This window comes from Dysidea avara, chromosome 2, assembly GCF_963678975.1.
Source record: "Dysidea avara chromosome 2, odDysAvar1.4, whole genome shotgun sequence".
Taxonomy (NCBI): domain Eukaryota; kingdom Metazoa; phylum Porifera; class Demospongiae; order Dictyoceratida; family Dysideidae; genus Dysidea; species Dysidea avara.
Window position 1 is genome coordinate 32,719,102 of NC_089273.1, and position 23,102 is coordinate 32,742,203.

A 23,102-nucleotide genomic window follows, 5' to 3' on the forward strand; every position below is an offset into this window, starting at 1 on the left:
GTGACGTGTCTGCCTCCCACTGTCACGCAATCCGTCCCATGAATTCACTACTGCAGTACCGTATTTATTAGCTTATTACTGGGCTGCTATATAAGCTTTTGCTTTTCAAATCAATTGTGGTACCATCGCGCACACCCTCTATGATCACTCGCTGCCTTAGCCAGTATCACGTGATTTTAGTGGCCCTTTGCCACTTGATTTTGATCACGTGACTTTGGCAGTTCAACCACATGGATTGTGAAGTGTGCTGTAATGAGGCTGCAGATTTTCTATGCTATGACTGCAGTCCTGAAGGAAGGTCTCTTTGCAGTAGTTGCTCAGAATTATTACAACGTAACCCCAAAAGAACTGGACATTCAATGGTGAGTCTTATACCTCATGAATCTTCATACAAAATTAAATAATACTGTGTTGTGTGCATAGGTGCCTGTAGAAGAGAGTCCCAGCACCTGACTGCCCAGCACCAACATTGTTAGTTCTCAGAGCTCCCATCACAGTAATGATTCTTTGGATGGTGCCGAGGCCAGTAAAGTTTTAACTTTAGTAGAATCTTTTTCACTTCTCTCCTTTTATCCGTATCAGAAGTCCATTATTGATGCTGTACTGGATATGAAGAACACAATCATTATCCAATCTACTGGAAATATGAAAAGTCTTTGCTTTCAATTCCCACGTCTGGTCCTGGATGCCAACTTTGTCAGGTTAGCTCCTATAATTATAAATGAAGGGAAAAACATTCGGGATTGGATCTCAGTATTTGATCTCAGAATGGAACCACTGTGCCACCATGGTAGTTACTGACTTCATGGATTTGTCAATATATAGCAATATGTTAATCTGTGACAACCCTAACCATAACTTTAGTATTGCCTGTTTAGCAAAATGATGACTTTCACTGTCCGTATGAAGGTAATTTTTCTGAGCTCAAGGTGAGCATGGGTTGAAGTGAATAACTGAGCAGACCCTAACCAAAATTTATACTAGTGTGTTTGATAATACTGAAGTCTGTTGATAAATAATAGTGGTAACATATGAAGAATTAAATAAATAGACTGGTTAAGTTGGCTGGAAGAATACAAAGAAACCATCATGTAGAGAGTTCAGCTGCAACCAAATCACCTGTACAGAATTCAGCTACAAACAAATCACCCTGTAGAGAGATCAGCTAAACGAAGTTACCTTGTAGATAGTTCAGCTACAAACAATTCACCCTGTACAGAGATCAGCTAGAAGAAGTCACCTTGTAGAGTGTCCAGTTACAAAGAAACCTCCATGTAGAGCTCTGTAATAAATGTATGTATTATATATATATATATTATATAATTTGTACAATTTTACTGATAAAATCAGAAATATTTAAAGTATTTAACTTCTGCTTCATCTTTTCTTCTTCCTGTGGTAAAGGAAAAAAAAAGATATGATAGGTTAAAAAAGCCCCTAAGCCGGCTTTGGGGTATTCAAATACAAAAAGAAGTGAAATCTAATCCAAAACAGCCAAGTTGTACAAAAAGGCTATGGTGGAATAAGATGTGAAATCCTAGGTGGCGGCCAAGAAATGGCTGTGATGGTAGGTTAATGGTAAAAATTTTAATAACAACAATTCAGGTGAATTTTGTGCCAAGACAAAGTGGCACCAAATTAACCTGAATTGTCGTTATTAAATTTTTTACCATTAACCTACCATCACAGCCATTTCTTGGCCGCCACTTTGGATTTCACATCTTTTTTCACCATAGCCTTTTTGAGGGCCACACTCCTTTTTTACAACTTGGCTGTTTTGGATTAGATTCTATTTAACGCCAATCAAAACAGCTAGCACGTGATGCCCACCACAATACAAATACAAATTGAATTGAAATAGAATTGAAATGGTCCAACGTCGCTTAACGAGGTTTGTGCATAACAACTTCAACTGAACAGCTAGTGTAACATCAATGCTAAACCATCTGAACTGGCCAACTTTAGAGCTCAGAAAAAATCAAGCCAAGTTACATGTTTTACAAAATTATCAATAAGCTTATATCAGTACCACATGACCATCTTATCCAATCATCTACAACCACCCACGGTCACAGTGTGAGATACATACACCTGGTAGCCAGAACTAACACGTACCTACACTCCTTCTTTCCCTCCACCATCCGACTTTGGAACACCCTCCCAGACATATTGTTACATCACCAGACTTGGACAAATTCAAAGCACTTTTAGAAAATTACATATTTAACTAATCACTTGCATGTTTTTACATGTACCATATACTCAATTCTGAGTCCTGTACATTACAAATAAATAAATACTAGTAAATAATGCAGTTAATCGACCAGGTGGATTCAAACAGCGATTTAGACGAACGAACTACTGATCATTTGTCTTTGGAATTGTTGCCAGCTGGCACACCAAGTCTCAAGTCGTCATGCCAGCTGCCAGTGGATGCGCTCCACGCAAAGGAAAGTAATTAAGGTCGCCACGCCCAACATCATGCCAGCTGCACAAGACCAGTAAAAAGATTAATAGCGGTATGTTTGTTTGTATTATTTTGTACTTCCACCTGGCTTGCTAGGTTGTAGTTGGTTAGGCTACCTCTAGTGTTTGTAAATGTATTGTAAAGAGTGTATGTTTTCTCAGTTGTATACATTTGTGACTGGATCTTTGAAAACCGTTCTTATCGCCCAAGACAAGAAGTTTGATTTTTTCACACAAACACAAAGCTTAATGAATGCACTATCAATTTTCACTGCCACAGTAGACCAGAGAGAAGCGGTCTGCTTTTGCTGGCTGCTTTTTCAGAACACAGTGGCGAGCCGTACGAGTGGTCTGTGGTCTTGATGGAGCCCTGGCCAACCAGGTAATGGCTGTGTGTGGCTGTACAGCTCCATGGTGTTGGACAATGACCTGTGCTGTAAATTTCCTTTCATTTTAGCCAGTTCTGAGCCCTGAATGGCCTATAACTTGGCCCAGTTCATCCCAGCACGTTTCTTTTCAATTTTTGAACACCATCTTGCCCGCCTTCCAGGGCCACCGCCTCCCACCCTTCTGGAGCTCGCCTTCCAGGGCCCCCGCCTCCCACCCTTCTGGAGCTCGCCTGATACAGACAACCTCGGTTTAAAAACTATCTAAAATGGCGGGAAACTTAGCTGCTGACTACCTCAGTGGATGATCAGGAAGGTAAGAAATTGCTGTGAAACGTGTGAAAATTTGGTATGCGTACCTACCACCATTGGCCAGCTACAACACACTGAATGTTTAAAACCAACGTTTCTCGATACTTTTAAATGGGCGATAAGACCGGTTTTCCCAGAGACAGTCACATTTTGCCTTCTCCTGGCTTATGGATAGCTTGGCTGTCTCCCTTTATTGGCTTGTATACAGTTTTGTGTATCACCTGCATTGTATCTCCTGTATTGTGTATCTGCTATTACTGTGCCATTGCCACACCACTGTAAATGTAATTTCATCTTGCAGTATATCATGTTATCATTTTAGGACATATGGCCCAGCTCAATGACTCATATTAAAAAAAAAATGTAAGGTAACAGTTTCTAGTGAAATACCCTGTTTCTTTTACCATTGACGTCTGCTCTTGGAAACTTCAGCAACCATGCATATCTTAATCCAGTACCCTGATTCATCCTCATTAAACATTATAATTTTCGGACTGTTTAATGGATGTATAAGTTTCATTGGTAGCGGTATGAGATTCAATACCATAGATATGAGAGCATACACTTGCACCTCAACTTGTGCGAATCATGCAGGAGGGGCAGTGACAATACATTATGTGGTCTTCCATGGTCGGGTATTCAATACAATGTAATAGTAGCAGGCCCTCACAATTGTAATTACATATATCACCTACTGTATGTGCATCTTTGTAATTGCATACTAATACATCCCTTATGTTTATGCGCCATTCAATTCCTCTAGAATTGTATTATTGTGCATCTTTTATCTTTTCTACTTGCACACACTGTGTTGGCCATGCACTGTGTGTACATGCCCATTAGCAGGTTGTCCAGTTGGTGATTGCACTTGGTTGTATTTGCCCCAGGCCTAGAATAATAATAAACTGGGACGGGGAAACTAGGGGTAAAAGTGGGACTGAATCTGGAATTTAAGTGTAAAATCGGGACGGAAACAAACACCAAGAAATCAGTAGAGCGCGGTTGGGTGCCTTTCATCGTTATATATGCATATAGCTACAGTCACATGCATTTTTGGGAGGCATTTTCCAGCTGGCATGCATTGCAGTATGTATAGCGATGATTTGTTGTTGATTTCGACTCCACAAATAGCCACATGTATGGCAGGGCCGCGACAGGGTAAGGAAGGGAGGAGAGCAACTGGGGCAATTTGCCCTGGGCTCCCACTTGGTTGGGGGGCCCAAGGAGGCCCCAGTTGTTGTACCAGTGCACTTCAAATTTTTGTCCAACAGAGAAGAAAGTCAAGACAAGGTATCAAACAACAATTCACTTTCAGAACATTCTCATGCCTAAGACACAAAGCATTTTCCCTTTGCTGAATCATCGCATGGGATATGGTGGACTAGAATTTTCTACTAAATCACCTAGTAATGAACTATGTGACAGAATTGATGCCAACAGCACAAAAAAAGATCATGTAGTAGAAATTGCAGGATTTCAGGCAGCAGATTTATCTATGTCAAACATTGGGTAATTCCCATATAGTATCGAGTCCATTTCAATGGAGAATGTTAATGAGGTGTTACCAACTGGGTTGCTGCACCATAAACATGGGGTCACTTTGTGACTATTGTTGTACTCTGGCATAGAAAACCATATTTCTATGATAAGATTAGATCAACTAAGTAGCAAAGGTTCATTAAATAGCCACAATCCTGAGATGCTAAAAAGTATGATAAACTGCACTGGTTCTTATGCAGGGGCGGATCCAGAGTTTGGAAAGAGGGGGGCACCTTGCTGAAAATCAGTCGAAGACCAAAAAAAACTTGCTGAAAACCAGTTGAAGACCAAAAAAAAAAAAAAAAAAGGTCACAATAATAATAGCTAGTTATCCTTTACCAACTATATCACGTCTGTTATGTAAAATAAAATCCTATTTATAGCTTCATAGGTAAGCTACACTGCCTCATGAACATTGTGACTGCTTTATTAGAGTAATTGACTGCTCTATTAGAGTATCTCAATCTTGTATGCAATTTCTTGAAGGAGGGGGGGGGGGGGGATCTGCCATTGTTATGCATATTATTTTCCCCCTCATTATTGTAACATATAGCTAAATGCTAATGCTTATAACTAACTAAACCATCTTCATTGTGTATTATTATTTTAATTAAAATTATGTTACTATTACTGTACAATGAACACTTATAGCTAGTATGTCATGGTATCATGTCATTATTTGGGTGCTGTGCATAAATCATGAGTGATTATAATGCGCAAATGTAATCATAAAACGTGTCTAAATCGTTACAAAACTCAGTGTATGTGGGAGCGTTAGTTAGCTATGTTCTAAGGTAGTTTCTTCCTTAACTTGATCACTGAAAGGTAAAAGGAAAGCGTGAAACTATTGACTCTCACAAATGAGCAGATTGCACAGAACGTTTTTGGAAATATATGTGAGTCTCACAGAACTTTTTTGGAAATATGTGAGTCAAATATGCTCAAAATTTTCTTTCAGGAATTTCCCAAAATTACACTTATATTATTATGTATACTATGCTTGCATTATGTTCCTAAGTTAATAGTTCTTTATTATTAGAACATTTTGATCCGTGAATACTTGATTAGAGCAATTCACTACAAAGTGACTGTTCTATTAGAGAGTATCACTCTGAGGATGCATTTGAGTAGCTACTCTGTTGCAGTTTGCATCATCCACAAGCTTCTCTATACTAGAGAGTATTGATCTATTCACAAGGAAAAGCTCAGATAATAGGAAAACACTCTGGTCCTTATCCCACAGTTCGTCTATAGGGTTGTCCCCGTCCCGGTCCTGTTTTTACCCCTTGTGTCCCGGTCCCGGTTTTACCCCCAATGTCCCCATCCCCGTCCCTGTCCCGGTTTTACCTGACCCCTTGTGTGACGCTAGCTACATGTGATTAAATGGTTTCTAAACTGGCAGGATGTTGTGGAATGATGCATTCTATGTATATTGTACCTAGTCTTGCGTAGCCAGCCCTTTTCTTTCTTTTGTGTGGGGGAGGGGAAAGAATAGGGTCTGGTGAAAATAGTATAGCATTGTTGGCTTATCCCGAGATTGACTGCGCACTTCCGGATTGTTTGTGGATGCGAATGACGTGTTTTGCTATCTTTTATGTTCTGTTGCCATAGATATAAAGCGTGATCTGCTGATCTTTGCATCATTTGCATTCTATTACCATAGCTACTGTTTTATATCTATAGCAACAAAATGCAAATGATGCAAAGATTAGCAAAACATGTCATTCGTACCCACAAACAATCTGGAAGCTGCACAGTAGAATTCCCACAATCTCGAGATAGGCCAACACAATGCTATACTATGTTCACCAGACCCTTTTCTTTCCCCACTACCACAAATAGAAAGAAAAGGGTCTGGCTATGTGAGACTACATTGTACCTGAAAGATTTTAATTGACTACTTTTGCAAAAAGTGTCATCAGATTCAATTTCGCCAGCACTTACAGTATTTTTCAGTGTTGGGCGATATATCGATATTGAATCGTTATATTTTTTTGCTGATATTGAAAAGTATTAATATACTTTTTTAGATTTTGATATTTCGATATATCACGTCATCTGAATTTACTTTAAAACGTGTGTATTAGCTTATTTAATAGTTGATTGTAGCTTTCCATTATTATCTTCAGCAACTTTCAAATCACTCTTAGTATGTGGGTAGAAACATCCCCATTGCGTATAGCCTCCTCCATACCCATATAGATAAATTATGTAAGAAAACTAGCAATTTACTCGTACAAATTCATGTTACAATATTCTATCGAAAAGTGTCAATTTTGACCAATTTTAGTCAATATCATATCGATATCGTATCATTCTGATAATCCTAGTATTGCCCATCACAACTATTTTTCAAAACTTTAAAACTTTTCCTGGGGAGGGGTGGCGCCATGCCCCACCCCCCAAAAAGGAGCATGCGGCTGAGTGTGTTTCGCACATTGTATTGTTTATTCACTGCAACCATGAACAAGCCTCCAGTTTCCATACAAGTGTAAGCTCAAATAAATCCTCTCCCCCCATCTTTTGGGAATGTATAAAAGCCAGAATACAACTAGAATGGAGCCTATTAGTATGTGCGCCAATTGCTTTTCAACAAGTTGTACAAGATTTCACAATGGCTATTCTAACGATAAGCTTCATTGTTTCTACCTACAGACATAAGAAGCTGTCTACGTGTAGTTTCTATTTAACACTCACCACACAAATATTTATTATGAGTCTATATTATATGCCTTAGCTTATGCAGCAAAAGGCTATCTTCAAGTCTCCTAATGTACAATTCTTCAGAATAAACATATCACTCTGCGCAAAAACAGTCTATCAATAAGCTAAAATAATAGCAAGTTCAGAAATCCAGCCTAATTATTATAAAAAGCTTGGATACACACTACAACACAAAAATATTACAATGCTTTACCTGCTAGAACAACTAAAGTAATTCTACCCCATGATTGTCTTTCAATGGAAGGATTCGCCAAAGAAAGCATGCAGAATGGTGGGCATTTAATAGGTATTAAATATACATTCAGCGTAAACAGTTTTGAATGTAACTTCAGGTAAGTCCAGGGTAATATTGCAATGGTTGGGGAAGACCTGTCAAAAATAATGATTTTAAAGTTGACGCATGTCCTAATTGGTTCTGTTCCATTCCAGCTTTTATACCTTCCCCATCTTATCTACTTTCCTTTGCTTCTGCTTTGTGCAAGCAAAAATCCATGAGGTGTGCATCATTTAGACCAAAATGCACCAGTTTCACGTGACCAAAATGCACCAGTTTCACGTGATCTGTACATAAAATATAGATGTTACTGCCATGTAGCTTGAAGTAGTGAGCAGGACAGAACCAAAAGTTACCAGACAGAAGACTTCATACGTAGTTTTTGAGTGACCTCAAAATCCACTTAAATTAGTTGCACATGATCTGGTGGTCATGCTCAGAGATGGGATGGAATGGTGAAACAATGTGTTAAGATTGCAGACAGAATTGAATCTGCATTGAAAAGTCTATAGATGTAGCATACAATACAATATTATACGTATGAAGTGCTGGGATTTTCCAGCCAAAATTATCACCCTAAAACCAGCCTCAATTTCCCTTCATGACAACTTAGCAGGATTAATTCATAAATGTCTTCAGAGCAATCCCAAACCCCTCCAAAAAAGTTTCTGTGGAATTTTCAAAGTTCTACTTGCAGAATTTTTTGCTGACTAACTGATGCCTCCAAGCTCAACAATGGATAAGGCTATAGGCTTCACTGTTTGATGTCACTTCGTCCAGAGATGTGCTTTTCGCCAACCACAGTACATACAACAAAACACGCATCATGGACTTGCCTTTGTTCTCCTTTGTGTTCCAGTTCTTTTTGCTGACAACGTAAGGTGTCAATTTGTGATGTGGTTTCCCTGTGGTTGGCTATTATGCTTATCACCCATATTTTCTGTAGCAACTGGATTGATTGCATCTGTACTATTCTTCATTTGTAATGCTGTGTAATGGATGGAGCATAGCAGAAAACTAGGTGTTATGGCCACCTCCCTTTCCATTCCATTATGTAATTGAATGTTGGGGGTCATGTTCTGATGGCACAAAATTACTTTTATGGTACGTATGTCTGGCACCATTCTTTCTTTTATAGCAGTATGTGCAGATTTATTTGTCACAATAATGTTATTTAAAAAGTAAACAAACAAGTAGAATGAAATATTAGGAATTCTAAGTTGGATTAGGCATATCTTCAAACATAAACCATAAGCATGCACTACCAGCAGTAGGAAGTTTAGGAATCAAAGAAAAAAAGTTGTGAAACTAGGGATGTGAAACAAAGAAGGCTGCCTATACCTGCAGATTATAGTAGTGGACATTAAATCCCTGAACTTCAGTCTTTATATATAACCATTCAGTATAGGCAACCTTCCTAGTTCACTGTTTAGCTATTCCCTTGCTTTGCTACTTTTTTCTTTGATTCCTAATCCAACTTAAAATTTCATTCTACTTGTATAAATATACATATACGAGGGTACAAGGATTGTATGCAGTTCTCGGTGAATGGGGCTATGCTAGTGCATGTGAGAAAGTACAGTTTATCTAAGCAGGATCAAATACCAGTTTCAAATGATGTAAACATCAATAAAAGGCCTTGAAGCCTACAAGCAGTTTGGTTATTGTACTGAACAGGAAAGTTACTGGAAAGTCACTGGTTGGGTAAGATACAGATCAAAAGCTAAGTGAATGTTTACAAGAAAAGTCAGAATGTGATGGTTCTGGAACAGTGCAGGATCAGTTTACTAATAACTAAGCAAGCAACTGAACCTCTACCACCATTCTGTGAGGAAAGTTTCGTAAATGACAATTTCACTGGAGCGCACACTGGTTTACCCAACTTAAAGGCACAGAAGGCTACATTTGAATTGACAGTGCAAGTAGGACATTGCCAGCTGACAAAGCTACCAAATTGTCATGGTTTAGAATGTGCTAGTGACAAATACTTAACAGAAAACTTGCATTCTGAGGAAATTCTTACCAGGGGTTATAGTGTTGGCAGACTGTGGTTTTGACGTTGCCAATTCTGTGAGAGCCATGCAGGCTACATTACACCTTCCTGCATTCACAAAAGAATCAACTGTCAGCAGCAGAGGTTGAGCAAACTAGAACTATTGCTACTATCCACATACATGTGGATTGTGTTGTTAGCTCTGTCCAGCAAAGGCTTCCAATTTTACAACGTACTTTACCGATTCATTTTTGATAATCAGAAAAAGCACCTTTGATTGATTGAATGATCCACATTCGCTGTGCTTTAAACAATGTATAAGACTTAGTTGTACCATTAATTTGACTAAAACTGAATAGACTATTGCATACAGTAAATATTTTACACCAATGGTTGTACAACACAAATAATATGGCATGCCTCACTTAAATGTTTTTTACTCTTGCCTTTTTCTTTTAGAAACTGGGAAATTCTACAATCAGGGCATGCAGTACCTCTTTCCCCTTGGAACAGTCATGAGCTTCAAACAACTAAAGTGATATTTACAGTCACTGTTGCCACACTCAACTGCGAATCCTTTCTCTGGACCTTTGCAAAAGCACAAGTTTGTTATTCCTGTTTCCTTGAAATTGTCTGTGTAAACCATAAAAAAGCACTGTTAATATATGTGTTCAGACTTCTCCAAGGCCAACCATGCAATTGCAAGACCTGACGTGACTCCTCTAGAATTATCTACACGCACAGCGACATCTCACCCCATCATATATTATGAACTCTTGGTCAAGAATTCATAATTATGTATAGGAACTCTTGGTCTCACTCATCATCTGTGAGTGGCGGACCTATACAACACATAATATATATTTACAGCTTTCTATGTGCATAGAATGAATTGTACGAAGATAGTTTACAAGAATCATTCAATCAGGGGCTATAATTCAATAAAGAAATATACCTTACCCAGCCAGTAACTTTCTAGTAACTTTCCTGTTCAATACAATATAAACATCCTTCCACAACCACTAGCATACAAACTGGTTGTAGGCTTCAAGGCCTTTCCATACTTAAAGCTGCTCTGTTGTGGCAAAACCAGTCCTTAGAACAAGTAACAAATGGTATCAATAGATTCCACAGGACAGGCAGGACTTGAGGTAGGAGGAAAAAGTTGGGAAACAGTCAGCTCAAAATTCAAAAATTGCTGAGAAATCCCTTGTATCGTTGCTATGCTCCATCGGGAAGGCCTTCAGCTTAGCTTGACAATCTACATTCCACAGTTCATATCAATCAGGTGGTACACTAAAATCATAGATATACTAACCCCAGGTACCTGGGGTTAGTGTATCTATGCCAAAATGGTGTCTCGGTACAGAGAGAAAAACCATCATTATTGATGAAAAAGACATGAACAATACAAAATAAATAAAGTGTGGTGTGTCCTCGGACTCACGCGACCACATATGGCAAATGCCATAAAATGAGCGTGGCAAGAAAAATTACAAAGAAAAAAAATTATTGTTTGTTCATTCTGGACAGTCTCTCACCAGAAATATCTTCCTGAATGCTGAGATTGCAATCCCTGCTGCTTCGTCAAGGAGCTTCCTACAGTATGACTTTGAGATTAACTGATCAAAAAGATTCATTGTATTAGGTTTATGTAATTTTGATCACGTGCTGAAATAGCTCTATACTAGGATTTTTGATTCAATCCGATATTCAGTACTTACAATACCAGTGCATTAGATACTGAGCTAACATTCTGCTATGTCATCATGCTAGCTGTCAAATTTTTGACTAAAATCAACTTAGCTACCCCAAAAGATTTATTTACAACTGCAGGATGTTTATCTTACAATGATGTCTAAACTGGCAGACCAGTGTGATAATTTTAGTACAAACAATAACCATATTAAAATTTTGCAACATAAAACTATGGTTATGTCAACACTGGTACTTGCTTTCTCTCTACCAGGATGCTACCTAAGGTTGTTGTAAAATGCGTGGTTAGATCGCTTGCACTCTTAAACTGCACAATAAAATGTATATTGTAGAACCCATGATGAGGAAAGCTACATCTCATTGTTCACTTGGTCTATTCTGTAAGTTTGATAAGAATCCAAGCTATAGACTGCTATTTGCAGACATTTAACCAATTTCAGGGACTTAAATTTTAAGTCCAAGACCAAGCTTTGTAAAGGTTGCATATAGCTAATCCCATTTAGTTGTATTATTATACCATCAAGTTTCACCAATGTGATTATTCCAAGTTTTGAATTGTTGCTGAAGGTGTTGATGTGCACACATTGGCAACAGGTAGTCTCTAGTATTGTTTTAGTTTACTAAAACTAAAACCTATTTTTAGTGAGCATAAATTACTTTTAGTGTACTGTACTAAACTAAAACTAAAACTCGATTTCCTAGCTTTATTTACTAAACTTAAACTAAACTAAATTACAAAACTACACAAACTTTACAAAATTACATAATTACTTTTTGTTTACTATACTAAACCAAAACCAAAAGTTTTTATCTTAGAACTAAACTAAAACTAAAATGTTTTTCCCTACTGGTACTAAAACTAAACTAGAACTAAAATGAAAACCTGTACTAAAACAATACTAGTAGTCTCGTCCCCATCCGCCCACGTGCTTGATCACGTGAAGGTTGTCTGGTGACATTAGTCCAACTTCTTGGCACAGGAAGTGTGCGTTAATAGAGTATATATCTGAAAAAACTAGCCTGGTAGTTGTCTAAAGGTCTTCCTTATTGTTCAAAGTTGAATGTTAAGGAGGTTTCATACATCACGACATCACCCTGATCATTTTATTCTGCCACCAGCAACCCTCAACACCTATAAGTATATTTTTTATCCTAGAAATGTTAAAGACTGGAATGAGTTGCCAATTAATATAATAGAATCAAGAAACTTGGATGAATTTATTTACTTACTTAACCTTAATTACTGTAATTAGTTATCAAACTGTATGTATGTATGTATTTGATTGTACCATTTGGGATTTTTATCTCCTGGGAAAACCAGCTGAGCTGACTACCCAGTACCTAATCTTAGATCACGGATTTTTATGAAGTCACACTCTAAGCAGCTGGAAAGTTAAATGTAGCACAACAAGAATGTTTGTAGCAATATTTCACTAGGGCTAATAAGTCACCAGATAACTTTTGAGTGATATAGCATGTGAGTAGCTGGTAGGCAACAAGTGTGTTATTTCTAAAAGTTCTCTAAAATTCATTTTCTATACAGGTGGTACTGTGCTATAAGATGTATCGCTAACTTTTGTTACTATCCTGATATTGTGGATTGTATTCCTTGTGTGGTCAGTAGTTTATGTTAATGTGCTTGTTGTTTGGGGCTGGCATTCATACTGTATCAGCTCAGCTAGCTATTGCCACTACTGCATTAGCAGTAGCACTCTAGAGAGCAGAGCTGGTGCTGCTATAATAATGAATGATTGGTCACTTTAAAGTTGGGGATCTATGTAACAGCAATCTGAGTATGCCATAGGAGGTAGGACATGCATGGCCTGCATGCTACTTTCTTTAATTGCATGTTAGTATTTTATGTGAATTTCAATAACTGCGTGCAGTACAAAATAAACATGGGGTTTATAGGGCTCATTAGATGTTTTCACCTATGTAATTGTTTCAAAGAAATGTATGTTGATTTGTAAGAGCCCCTGTTAAACAATTATTTTTGCCAATAAATTCTTACAAAATTAAATAGCTTGTAAGCATTGAAATGTATATACAAGCATAGTTTGCAGGTTTTATACTCCAGTGAGACTTACCAATAATATATATATTAGTCAGGGAATATTGCTAAAATCTAGGAATAAATTCCTTACCAAGAAAATTTTTCACTAATATATTTGTAAAGGTGCCTGATGACATATTTCAAAAGTTTAAACTCAACTCCTGTGGGGGAACCCGTGACAGCAGCTGGAATGTTGGGTACCCGAAACTGTATTGCAAAAAATTAAAAAGTTCAATTTTGCCTTGTGTGGAGTCAAAATAGGGGTTTTTCATGATTCTGAATGGAATAAAAGCATTTGTTTTGCACCAAAACCACAGTGGTAGGAAAAGACCATGCCTACTTTCCTTTATTTACTACATTTCCCCCTCCCCGCTATACTAGCTATATGTATTTGTTTGAATAGACACTACAATTTAAAAATGGCTCCAACTGTCAAACACCTCAGAAGTCGATGTGTGAGTCTTCTCTAGACTCTATGCCATCATTGGTACAATCCTTGCATGTAATGCCTTTGCAAATTCCACATGCAGAGATACACTGGACGCTGTTCTTCTTGTAACTGCACCATTGGGTGTTGCAATCTCCTTGACAATTACAGCTCGTGAACCGGAGTAGCTCCTCAGGAGCCATGGGATCTACAGTAGGAACTGGCTCATAACCATGAACCCCTACAGTCCATCCATACTCATCATGACAAAAGCGCAAGTAGTGCCTCTGTCTTTCAAAGGATACTTCTCAGATCGTCTTCACATCATAAGAGCCCTTAGAAGTGGTGAAAATTTGTGGATGGTTGGTATTTGAGCAATGGTGTACCAGCATCATCAGCAAATCTGCATATTCTGCCTGCACCTGTAAAATCAACAACCATGCAAAAGGTGTAAGTAAAAATGTACTGACCTCTACAGAGTCATCTGTTGCATCAGTCAATGCTACTCTCACAATTGAAGTGTCTCATTGTCACACTACACCATAGTGATCTGATATTTCCGGAATGTTAAATAGTGGAGATAGATGAGCTCACTTTTGTTGTGAGTGTTGTCCATGAACTTTTCCCTTGGTGTCATATGTATCATATCTGGTACAATCTGTAGATTATAGCAGGAGTTCTTGGTACATTGGATGTAGTTGTGATCTTTTGGTGAGTTGCTATAGCTATCCATCGAAGACAACAGCTATCTTTTGAGAGTGTCTGCCAAGATACCGAACATAGCTGAGGTAGCTGTCAGCAATCTCCTTCCAACTTATTCCCTGTGGAGCAGCTATCCACATCAACCACCAGGCCGGAGCAGGCTTGGTCAGTGAGGTTAAGTGGATCAGTCAACCCGTTCAGGCCAGTGTTGGAAAAGCTGGCCTTGTTTGCTTTGTTCATTTTCTGGTCTTTGTTGGTAACAAGGACAATGGGAAGGGAGTCAGCTCATACTCTAAGCTAGCCTTGACTGTCATATCCCTTGTAGTAGTTAGACACTCGCAATAGGTGTCTTTGAGGATTTAAAAACCTGAGGTGACGTCAATAAATACCAAGGCATAGCCGAGGTAGTATTGACATCACTGATGGTTTTTAAATCCTTGAAGATGCCTATTGTGAGTGTCTATGTGTTTTAGACAATGGCATACCGAGAAGCAGTGAGTTAGTATAGAGAGTTCCCATTTAAACACTGAGGGTATTTCAGCAAGCAAAAGATAACTGAAGGTTCGTAAAGTCGATAAAAAGTATGTTTGAAGCATTATAGATACGTCACAGAGTGAATGGCAACGAATGGGAATAGCTGGTGCCAGCATGGCTGTCTTGGTCTACAGAGCACGCTTTAATGTGGCGAAGGCCACAAACTGAATTGATAGCTTTTTTGATTAACCAGTTACCACGATGGTCTATAAATCCACTGAGCTACCCGTGATAACAGCATGCCTGTGTGTAATTCAGTAGCGTAGCTAGCCAGGAAAAACATTTTACCAAAGCAAAGTTTATATATTTACTTAGCTAATTGAGAGGGTCTACTTCTGACTCAACTGATTCACAAATACTTCAAGTACGGGTGATACAGCATTAATTGTGCAGGTTGACTACTTGTTATTGTTAGTAACACTGCTTCAGTACGGCAATGACCAGCACTGAAGGGCTGCTTGGTTGGAAATGAAGAAACTGTCATAAGGCACTGAGTGTTTTACTACATGTCGTAAGTAATGCTCTAGTTTAGTTAATGCTACAGACCCTGCTTCAATTATTAGACTCAACACAAAATACTGACTTATTCTGGAGATATTTTGAATAGTCAAGCCATCCCATGGACTGCAACGGAGATCATGGTCATGCACATTATACTTATTTATTGATCTGTTGTGATACTAAAGTCAGAGATTATCTCTTTCGTGTGATGTTCAACTCCATTTGCTAAGCATATCAAGCTAGGGAGACTGGAAGCATGCTCCCTAAAGGAAAATTTTCAAAGTATATGCTTTAAAACGGGATGTGGAGGCTATTTTTTATAGCTGCTAATGCATGATCAATTAGTTCAATGCAATGCCATGCAGTTGACTCATTGGAACTTTTGAAAAGTAATGTAAAGACAATTTACAAATGTAATCAAAACAGTGGCTATAATCTGTACTGAATACTCTATTAGAGTATATTACAATGACTGCTCTATTAGAGTATCACAATATTTTTACAAGTAGTTGAATAGTCGTGAAAAGTGGTCCAGCACCGTGTCACCATGGACTCCAGCCCTACAGCAATAGATTCTATAATGTGTAATACAGTAATCAGTGCTTGTCTAGTAATGTTTGAGTAGGAAATCCGTAGTGTCAAAACTCAGGCCTGCTCAGCCTGAATTTTTACCGAGATAGCTGCACAGTTGCCGAGGCAGCTGCCTCGGTTGCCTCAATAGTAGCTCAGCCACTGTAATTTCTTATAATCTGCTTGCAATCACTTGGTATTTACTAATGTGCAAAATACTAATTGTCCACAAAAGGCTAATTGCATTAGTGCGGACCACGTACATTGTGGTTATAAACAACTGCCGGGTGTCTTATCTGTAAACACCTGATACCAGGTTTCTTGGCAAATAAGAGACCTCCACACATCAAATGAAATGCTGAATACCATTGTCTAATGAGAAATAATTATCAGTCGGTTGAACAACTTAAGGGTGCTCTGTACAGTTTGTACAAGGCTTCCCAAGACATAGTCTGTTTTGCATTAAAAGAAATATTATGGTCACTTAATTAGTCTGTGACATATTGACGCATTTTAGTACCTGTAAATTAGGTATACCATAGCAACAAGCGAACGCATCTTGCTATTCTACACCCTCTCACTTAAATTAGAACTACTCCATCATTTTTAATCCAATAGACATGAAATTTTCACACAAGCTACTTTAGTAATTTTGCCAAAGAAGAGCGTTTGCCATTTTGAAATAGCAAGTTCAGATGATGAATAACGTGGAAGTATAGAAAAGGATTTCTGGGAGTGTCAACCTGATAGATAAATATGTGATGATTGAGAAGCTAAAAGACAAAAATAAAAACGCACAATGGTTTGTGCTGTTTAGCATAGTATATCATAAAGGTATCAAGGCTCTTGTGCGTAAACTGTAGGACTAGTTCTAGTATAAAGGGAAAAACTGTAACTCATGTTCTAAAGCAAATTTAGCAGTTAGGTTTGGACTAAACTGTGTACTAGTGTTAGCTTATATCCAGTACAAAAGTATAGAACATTTGCTAAAACCATTTGTACGTTATAGAACAAAGTAAATTTCATGGGAAGCCACATAAGCGAACTGTACAGAGCACCCTTAAGAGAGTTTATGTGAAGCTTCTTTTCATTGACCTTCTGAGCGATGAGAGGGCCTGTACCTTGAAGTTTACCTGCATGATAGATGTCACTGACTTTACTGCATCTTCCTCTCCACTTCAGCTGCTCTCTCAGCATTGATCACATCATCTGCTGTGCTTGTGAATCCTTTTGAGAAAGATACAGGAAACTGTTTGTCACGATCAAGGTCAAATGGGTTGCTTTCCTCTAGCCATTTGAGGACAAGTCCAATTGCTTCAGTGTCTCGCTTCATCCGTAGGTCTTTGTGGAGTGGACCATGTTTCTTGATACCCTCTTCCATGCAGTCATTGATATCGGAAAAGTGGTTGAGGGTTTGTATCCAACACTTGTGACCAGAATCATTATTCTTCATCCTCCCTCTGCTCAACCCACCTTCTGACTTGGCCACCTTCATCAGTCTCTGCTCAATACAGAAGTCACACCAGGTACTGGACCTTTCATGACAAGCATAACAGACAACATAGTTCCCATGGGCTGTAAAACTGTCTAAGGTTTCTTTGTATTCAGGTGAAGTTTCGAGTTGCACAATCAGCTGGCAATACAGTGGTGCACCCTTGGCATAATGATGATGGCCTGCAGCTGAAAAGATGTCCAGCATCTTGGTAACAATGCAGGAAATATGCCCATTGTAGTCTGCAAGCCTTTCAGCTCTGATGAATATCTTGATGACATCAACCATGTGATACTACACCCACAGTGTGAATGTTCATCTCCATGTCAACCTGTAGTACTTTGCAGTAAGATATTTTCAGTAAAGTTGTCTTATCACCACACACTGACTAATGCATAGACTACACAGCATACTGTATTTATACACAAAAACTACAATAAATAACTTACAAAAATAACCCTGAATACATACAATCTGCATTCACATAGAAATGATTTAAGATGGTGCTGATTGCATGATACAAAACAGAGTGTTAACACAGTTATATGTTTATGTAAATGAGTTCATACTTCTTTGTTACATGGTGTGGCTTCTCAGTGTTCCCAGTTGATATTGATAAGGTTACTACAAAACTTTAAGTACCGGAATACATTTAAAATTATGTTTTCTACAACAATTGAAATTGTATTGTATCAATAGCTATAATAGTACTGTAGTTCTTCTGAACACCGGAAAGTGGGCATGGTCTTTTCCACCAAGGAGTGGTTTTGGTGCAAAACAAATGCTTTTGTTCAATTCAGAATCATGAAAAACCCCTATTTTGATTCCACACAAGGCAAAATTAAACTTTTTAATTTTTGCGATAATGGTTCAGTTTGGGTACTCACGCTCCAGCAGCTGTCATGGGCTCCCCCACAGGATTTGAGTTTAAACTTTTTGAAATATGTCATCAGACACCTTTACAAATACATTGGTGAAAAAATTTCTTGGCAAGGAATTTATTCCCCAGATTTACCAGATATCTGATAATATTCCTTGACTACATGTAAGTAGCACTCGTATTACATGTCCTACCTCCTCTGTGACATGTGGTAGTTCTTGAAAAGTCTTACAAGAAACTGGATTGCATTGGTGAAGGTACCTATTCCCAGTTGAGAGTGTGGCGCATGACTAATATAGATGCCTTGTCCTGAAATAATTAGACATGCAGTTGAAAAGGGTTGAATCTTTTTAGCACAAAACAGTGAAAACACATCAGATTGTGCAGTAACTCTGTGGTGAAAATTACATCCCTACAATTGTATTATCTTGGCAAGGTACATCCAATCCAATTTCTATAACTATTAGTGTGAATCAAACGATTACTGAGAAGATCACACACGTAATTTGACATGTGAAGTCTCATGAGCATATTGTACAGAACTTATTCAATGTACTGCTTATTTCAGCTCATTGTTTTTTGCAAAGCACACGATTTCCAGAAATTGCATATGTTCTTAACAAACAATAACTAGGAACAAGGTCATTTTTTAATTGTTAAGCCATTTGCAACTAATAAAGTCACTCCTATACAGGTATACTTCAACCATTAAAAGAAACTTTTCACTTCTGTTTAGCCATGTGATACTGGCTGCCTGTATGCTTTTAGTCTTACTTTTTTTTGTCTACAACCACATGCAGTGAAACTATACATGCATCAAAAACTGTTCTGAGTGCCAGGACATCTACTAAGGCTTGTACTGTTACTTTATAATTAATTGCAGTGAGTTGCAATTGATCATTCCAAGTCACACACTGATTGCCATTAGGGTCAGTGGTCAAGAAACCTGATCCAGTTTTACCTACAATCTGCTGTTTTGTATTAGAAACCATCTATTTATTGAAAAATAAGTATATCTTCGGAATTTACTATATAATTGTAACCATATGCTGTGGTGATTGATGAAATTTTAGCTACCTGCATTTCTGTTTTTGATAGATACACTTGTCCACAGAGTATGCTGTTGTATAATTTGAGCTACTTTTATGTAATCTGTTTACTGTTATCATGTGTGTAATATTTGTTACTCTTCACATTGTAGTGAACAATGTCAGCAGTGGAAGTGAAGAAAGCTCAAAATAATTTAAGTTGTCCAGTTTGTTATCAATTGTTCAACAACCCCAAGTATCTGCCTTGTTATCATTCCTACTGTGAAGGATGTCTGGAGAAGATGCAGGTACAATCCAAGATCATCTGTCCTGAGTGCAGGAAGGAAGCTAAGGTTCCTGCAGGAGGAGTGAAGGAATTTGCTACCAATTTCTTCATCAACCAACTAGTCGATGATTTAATTCTAAAGAAGAAAGTGGCCAGGGAAGAGAAAGTCAATTGTGACAGTTGCATTGGAAAAGATCTTGTAGTATCATTTTGCCCTGACTGTAACTCATTTCTTTGTCACGCTTGTAATGACTTCCACAAACGTAGCAAGATGTTTGCCAGTCATGGCATTGTACCATTAACTGAACTGAGATCAAACAAAGATATACCAACACAAGCTAAACCAATAGTACTACTTTGTAAGGAACATGATGAACAACTGAAGTACTACTGTGAGACATGTGATGAACTGGTGTGTATGTATTGTACAATAAAGAAACATAATGGCCACAATCATGACTCAATGAAAAACATGGCCAGTAAACACCGGTCTCAGTTAAAGAAGGTCACCACTCCAATAGAAGGAATGATCCAAGACCTGTCTGGTGCACATAATACCATCGACGAGATGATGAAGAAGATAAGAAAACAAGGTGATGAAATCAACAAGCAAATTGACCAACATTATAATGAACTAGTTGAAAAGCTGATGAAGCAGAAAGATCAAGTGAAGCAACAAGTACATGACACAGTGTCACAGAAACAGAAGGAACTTACAACGCAACTTGATGAAGTGGATGCAACACAAACTGAACTTGTAAGCATGAAGGAACTGAATGATGCTCTAGAGAAGAACTCTGACCAAGAAGCATTGTCTGCAAACTTGGCAAAGAAGCAAGTGATTGATGGTATGCAGCAACTAACTGGGAAGTACAAGAAACTTAACAAACATCCTGTACGATCAGCCTCAATGAAGTTTACACCTAGTAAAGATCCTTTTCCACAATTTGGTTCTTTCTCTGCTGTAAACTTCCATAGTTCTGAGGTAGCTAATCTACCACAATCCATCATTGCAGGTAAAAAGGTAGAAGTCACTATCATCACCAAGGATAACAATGGAGATCATTGTCCCACAGGAGGTCACAAGGTATTTGTCCAGCTAATATCATTTACAGGCAATGTTACTGTTGGGGAGGTAAAGGATAACAATGATGGTAGTTATGTGGCTTCTTTTGTAGGTGAACAAGTTGGAGAGGCAAAGTTACATGTGTCAATAAATGGTCAAGAAATTAAGGGAAGTCCCTATAGCATTGTTGTGATTAGAAATTACCAAGCACTTAAACTGCCTAACAAGATAGTGAATAATAATGGTAGGATGGGTCAACCCTGGGTCAACCCTGGTGGGGTGTTGTATTTGGTAGGAATGGAGTATGGGCAGTAGATGACTGCTCCAACCATTGTGTGTATGTGTTTGATGGTCAGAATATGTTAGTTAGGAAGATTGGTAGTGGTGGTAGTAATAATAGTCAATTCAGTTATCCTCATGGTGTTGCATTTGATAATTACAATCACTTATATGTGGTTGATACTAGTAACCACAGGGTACAGAAGTTTGATGTCAATGGTAACTACTTGCTACAGTTTGGAGGTCATGGTTCAGGTGATGGTCAACTGTGGTATCCATATTGTATCACAACACATACTGGTAGGGTATATGTTGCTGATTATAGTAACCATCGTATATCAGTGTTCCAGTACAATGGTCAGTTTTGCATCTCTTTTGGTTCTGATCAGTTACGTGGTCCCTATGATGTAGCAGTTAATGTCAATAATCAGTTGCTTGTTGCTGACAGTATACGTAGTAATCATTGCATAGTCACTTTTAGTCTTGATGGTCATTATGTAGGCAAGTTTGGTACACAAGGATCTAATAGGGGTGAGTTGAATAGTCCATATAGTCTTGCCACTGATGTGAATGGCTTCATCTTAGTTAGTGATGGTAATCATCGTGTATCTGTCTTTGACCATGTTGGTAACTTCATTCATTGCTTTGGATCTAAGGGATCTGCTAATGGTCAGTTTAGTTGTCCTGGTTACATTGCTCTCAGTCCTAATGGTAGCATCTATGTTAGTGACCACTACAACAAAAGGATTCAGATCTTTACCAACTACTGACCTTATAACAATAATATAATGTGTTTATATTTTACAGGACTGAAGTGAAGTGACTATGTAAACTATACACTAGTAGTGTAACACTAACACTGTTGTGTTTTGATGATAATTGAATTAGTAGTTATTTCATTTTATTTTTATTTATTGTTTGTGGTTATAATATTCCAATTTTCGTAGCTAGGTTACCTTTATGTGTAATTTATTCTGGTTGTTATAGTTACCATCTTGTACAACACTACATAATATTGTAATACAGCATATTAAGTGTTAAATGCATGTCTCAAAAGTTTGCAATACACACATGCAGTTGAACAGTTTCACTGAGAAAACTTGAAAATCAATACCACAAGTAAAAATGCTTGTGGTTACTAGGTTTTAAATACATTTTACTACTGCTATACAGTTGAGACAAGTGACTGGCACCACATAGAAACCTTAAAACCTCATAGAGGCATGGCCTGTGACCACCACTAAACCATCAACACGTAACTTAATTAAATGCCAAATACCATAATTATGTCTAGCTTCCCCCACATCATTATGGGACACAGTTTGAACTGTTCAACCTGCATTCAAATGTTCATTTATTCGAACGAACCTTCGAATTCACCTAAGTTCGTTTGGGCCTTACCTTAGATCAATGATTGTGAAAAGCACCTCTTAGACTATTATTAATTTTCATAGAAGCAATGACTGACACAGAAGTAATTACACAAAATAAGAATACACTGCTGGAATGTTTCAAGCATATTTTTACTGCTACAAAATACTCTGAAATTCATCGGTTAGTTTCAAGCATTTTCCTGGGGGCATGGCCTCCCAGACACCCTAGTTTAGCATGCTCTACATGCTCGGCTTTTATGTTGTTCTTACCTCTGTCTGTCCCCCCAACCATGAGGTACTTGCTATGCCTAAACTGACCATCAGCTACTGTAAAGAAAAATTCAAGTAATTTCACAATGTAACTCAACATCCATCTATCAACATACTTGTAGTTACTTTATCAGGCAATCACATTTCCTTGATCCATTCAGCTGAATTATTTAAAATGCATTGAACTGAGTTTGCAGTAAATGCAAGTGTGTGCCTTGTAACCATAATGGA

The 23,102-nt window shown here is 38.0% G+C and overlaps 2 protein-coding genes across 2 annotated transcripts; both read left to right on the top strand.

The window, feature by feature from the left end:
• Positions 1-2,418: 2,418 nt before the first annotated feature.
• LOC136244412 (E3 ubiquitin-protein ligase TRIM45-like) lies at positions 2,419-21,328 on the top strand. Its single transcript, XM_066035999.1, has 2 exons — positions 2,419-2,519; positions 19,771-21,328. The coding sequence occupies exon 2, from the start codon at positions 19,777-19,779 to the stop codon at positions 21,262-21,264; it is 1,488 nt and encodes a 495-aa protein (XP_065892071.1). The 5' UTR covers positions 2,419-2,519; positions 19,771-19,776; the 3' UTR covers positions 21,265-21,328.
• Positions 21,206-21,998, top strand: LOC136248014 (tripartite motif-containing protein 2-like). The gene has a single exon (XM_066039831.1). The coding sequence runs from the start codon at positions 21,309-21,311 to the stop codon at positions 21,996-21,998; it is 690 nt and encodes a 229-aa protein (XP_065895903.1). The 5' UTR covers positions 21,206-21,308.
• The last annotated feature ends 1,104 nt before the right edge of the window (positions 21,999-23,102 follow it).

What these genes read in the sequence shown, in the direction of transcription:
- LOC136244412 (XM_066035999.1), top strand. Translation starts at nt 19,777, where the DNA reads ATGTCAGCAGTGGAAGTGAAGAAAGCTCAAAATAATTTAAGTTGTCCA.
- LOC136248014 (XM_066039831.1), top strand. Translation starts at nt 21,309, where the DNA reads ATGTTAGTTAGGAAGATTGGTAGTGGTGGTAGTAATAATAGTCAATTC.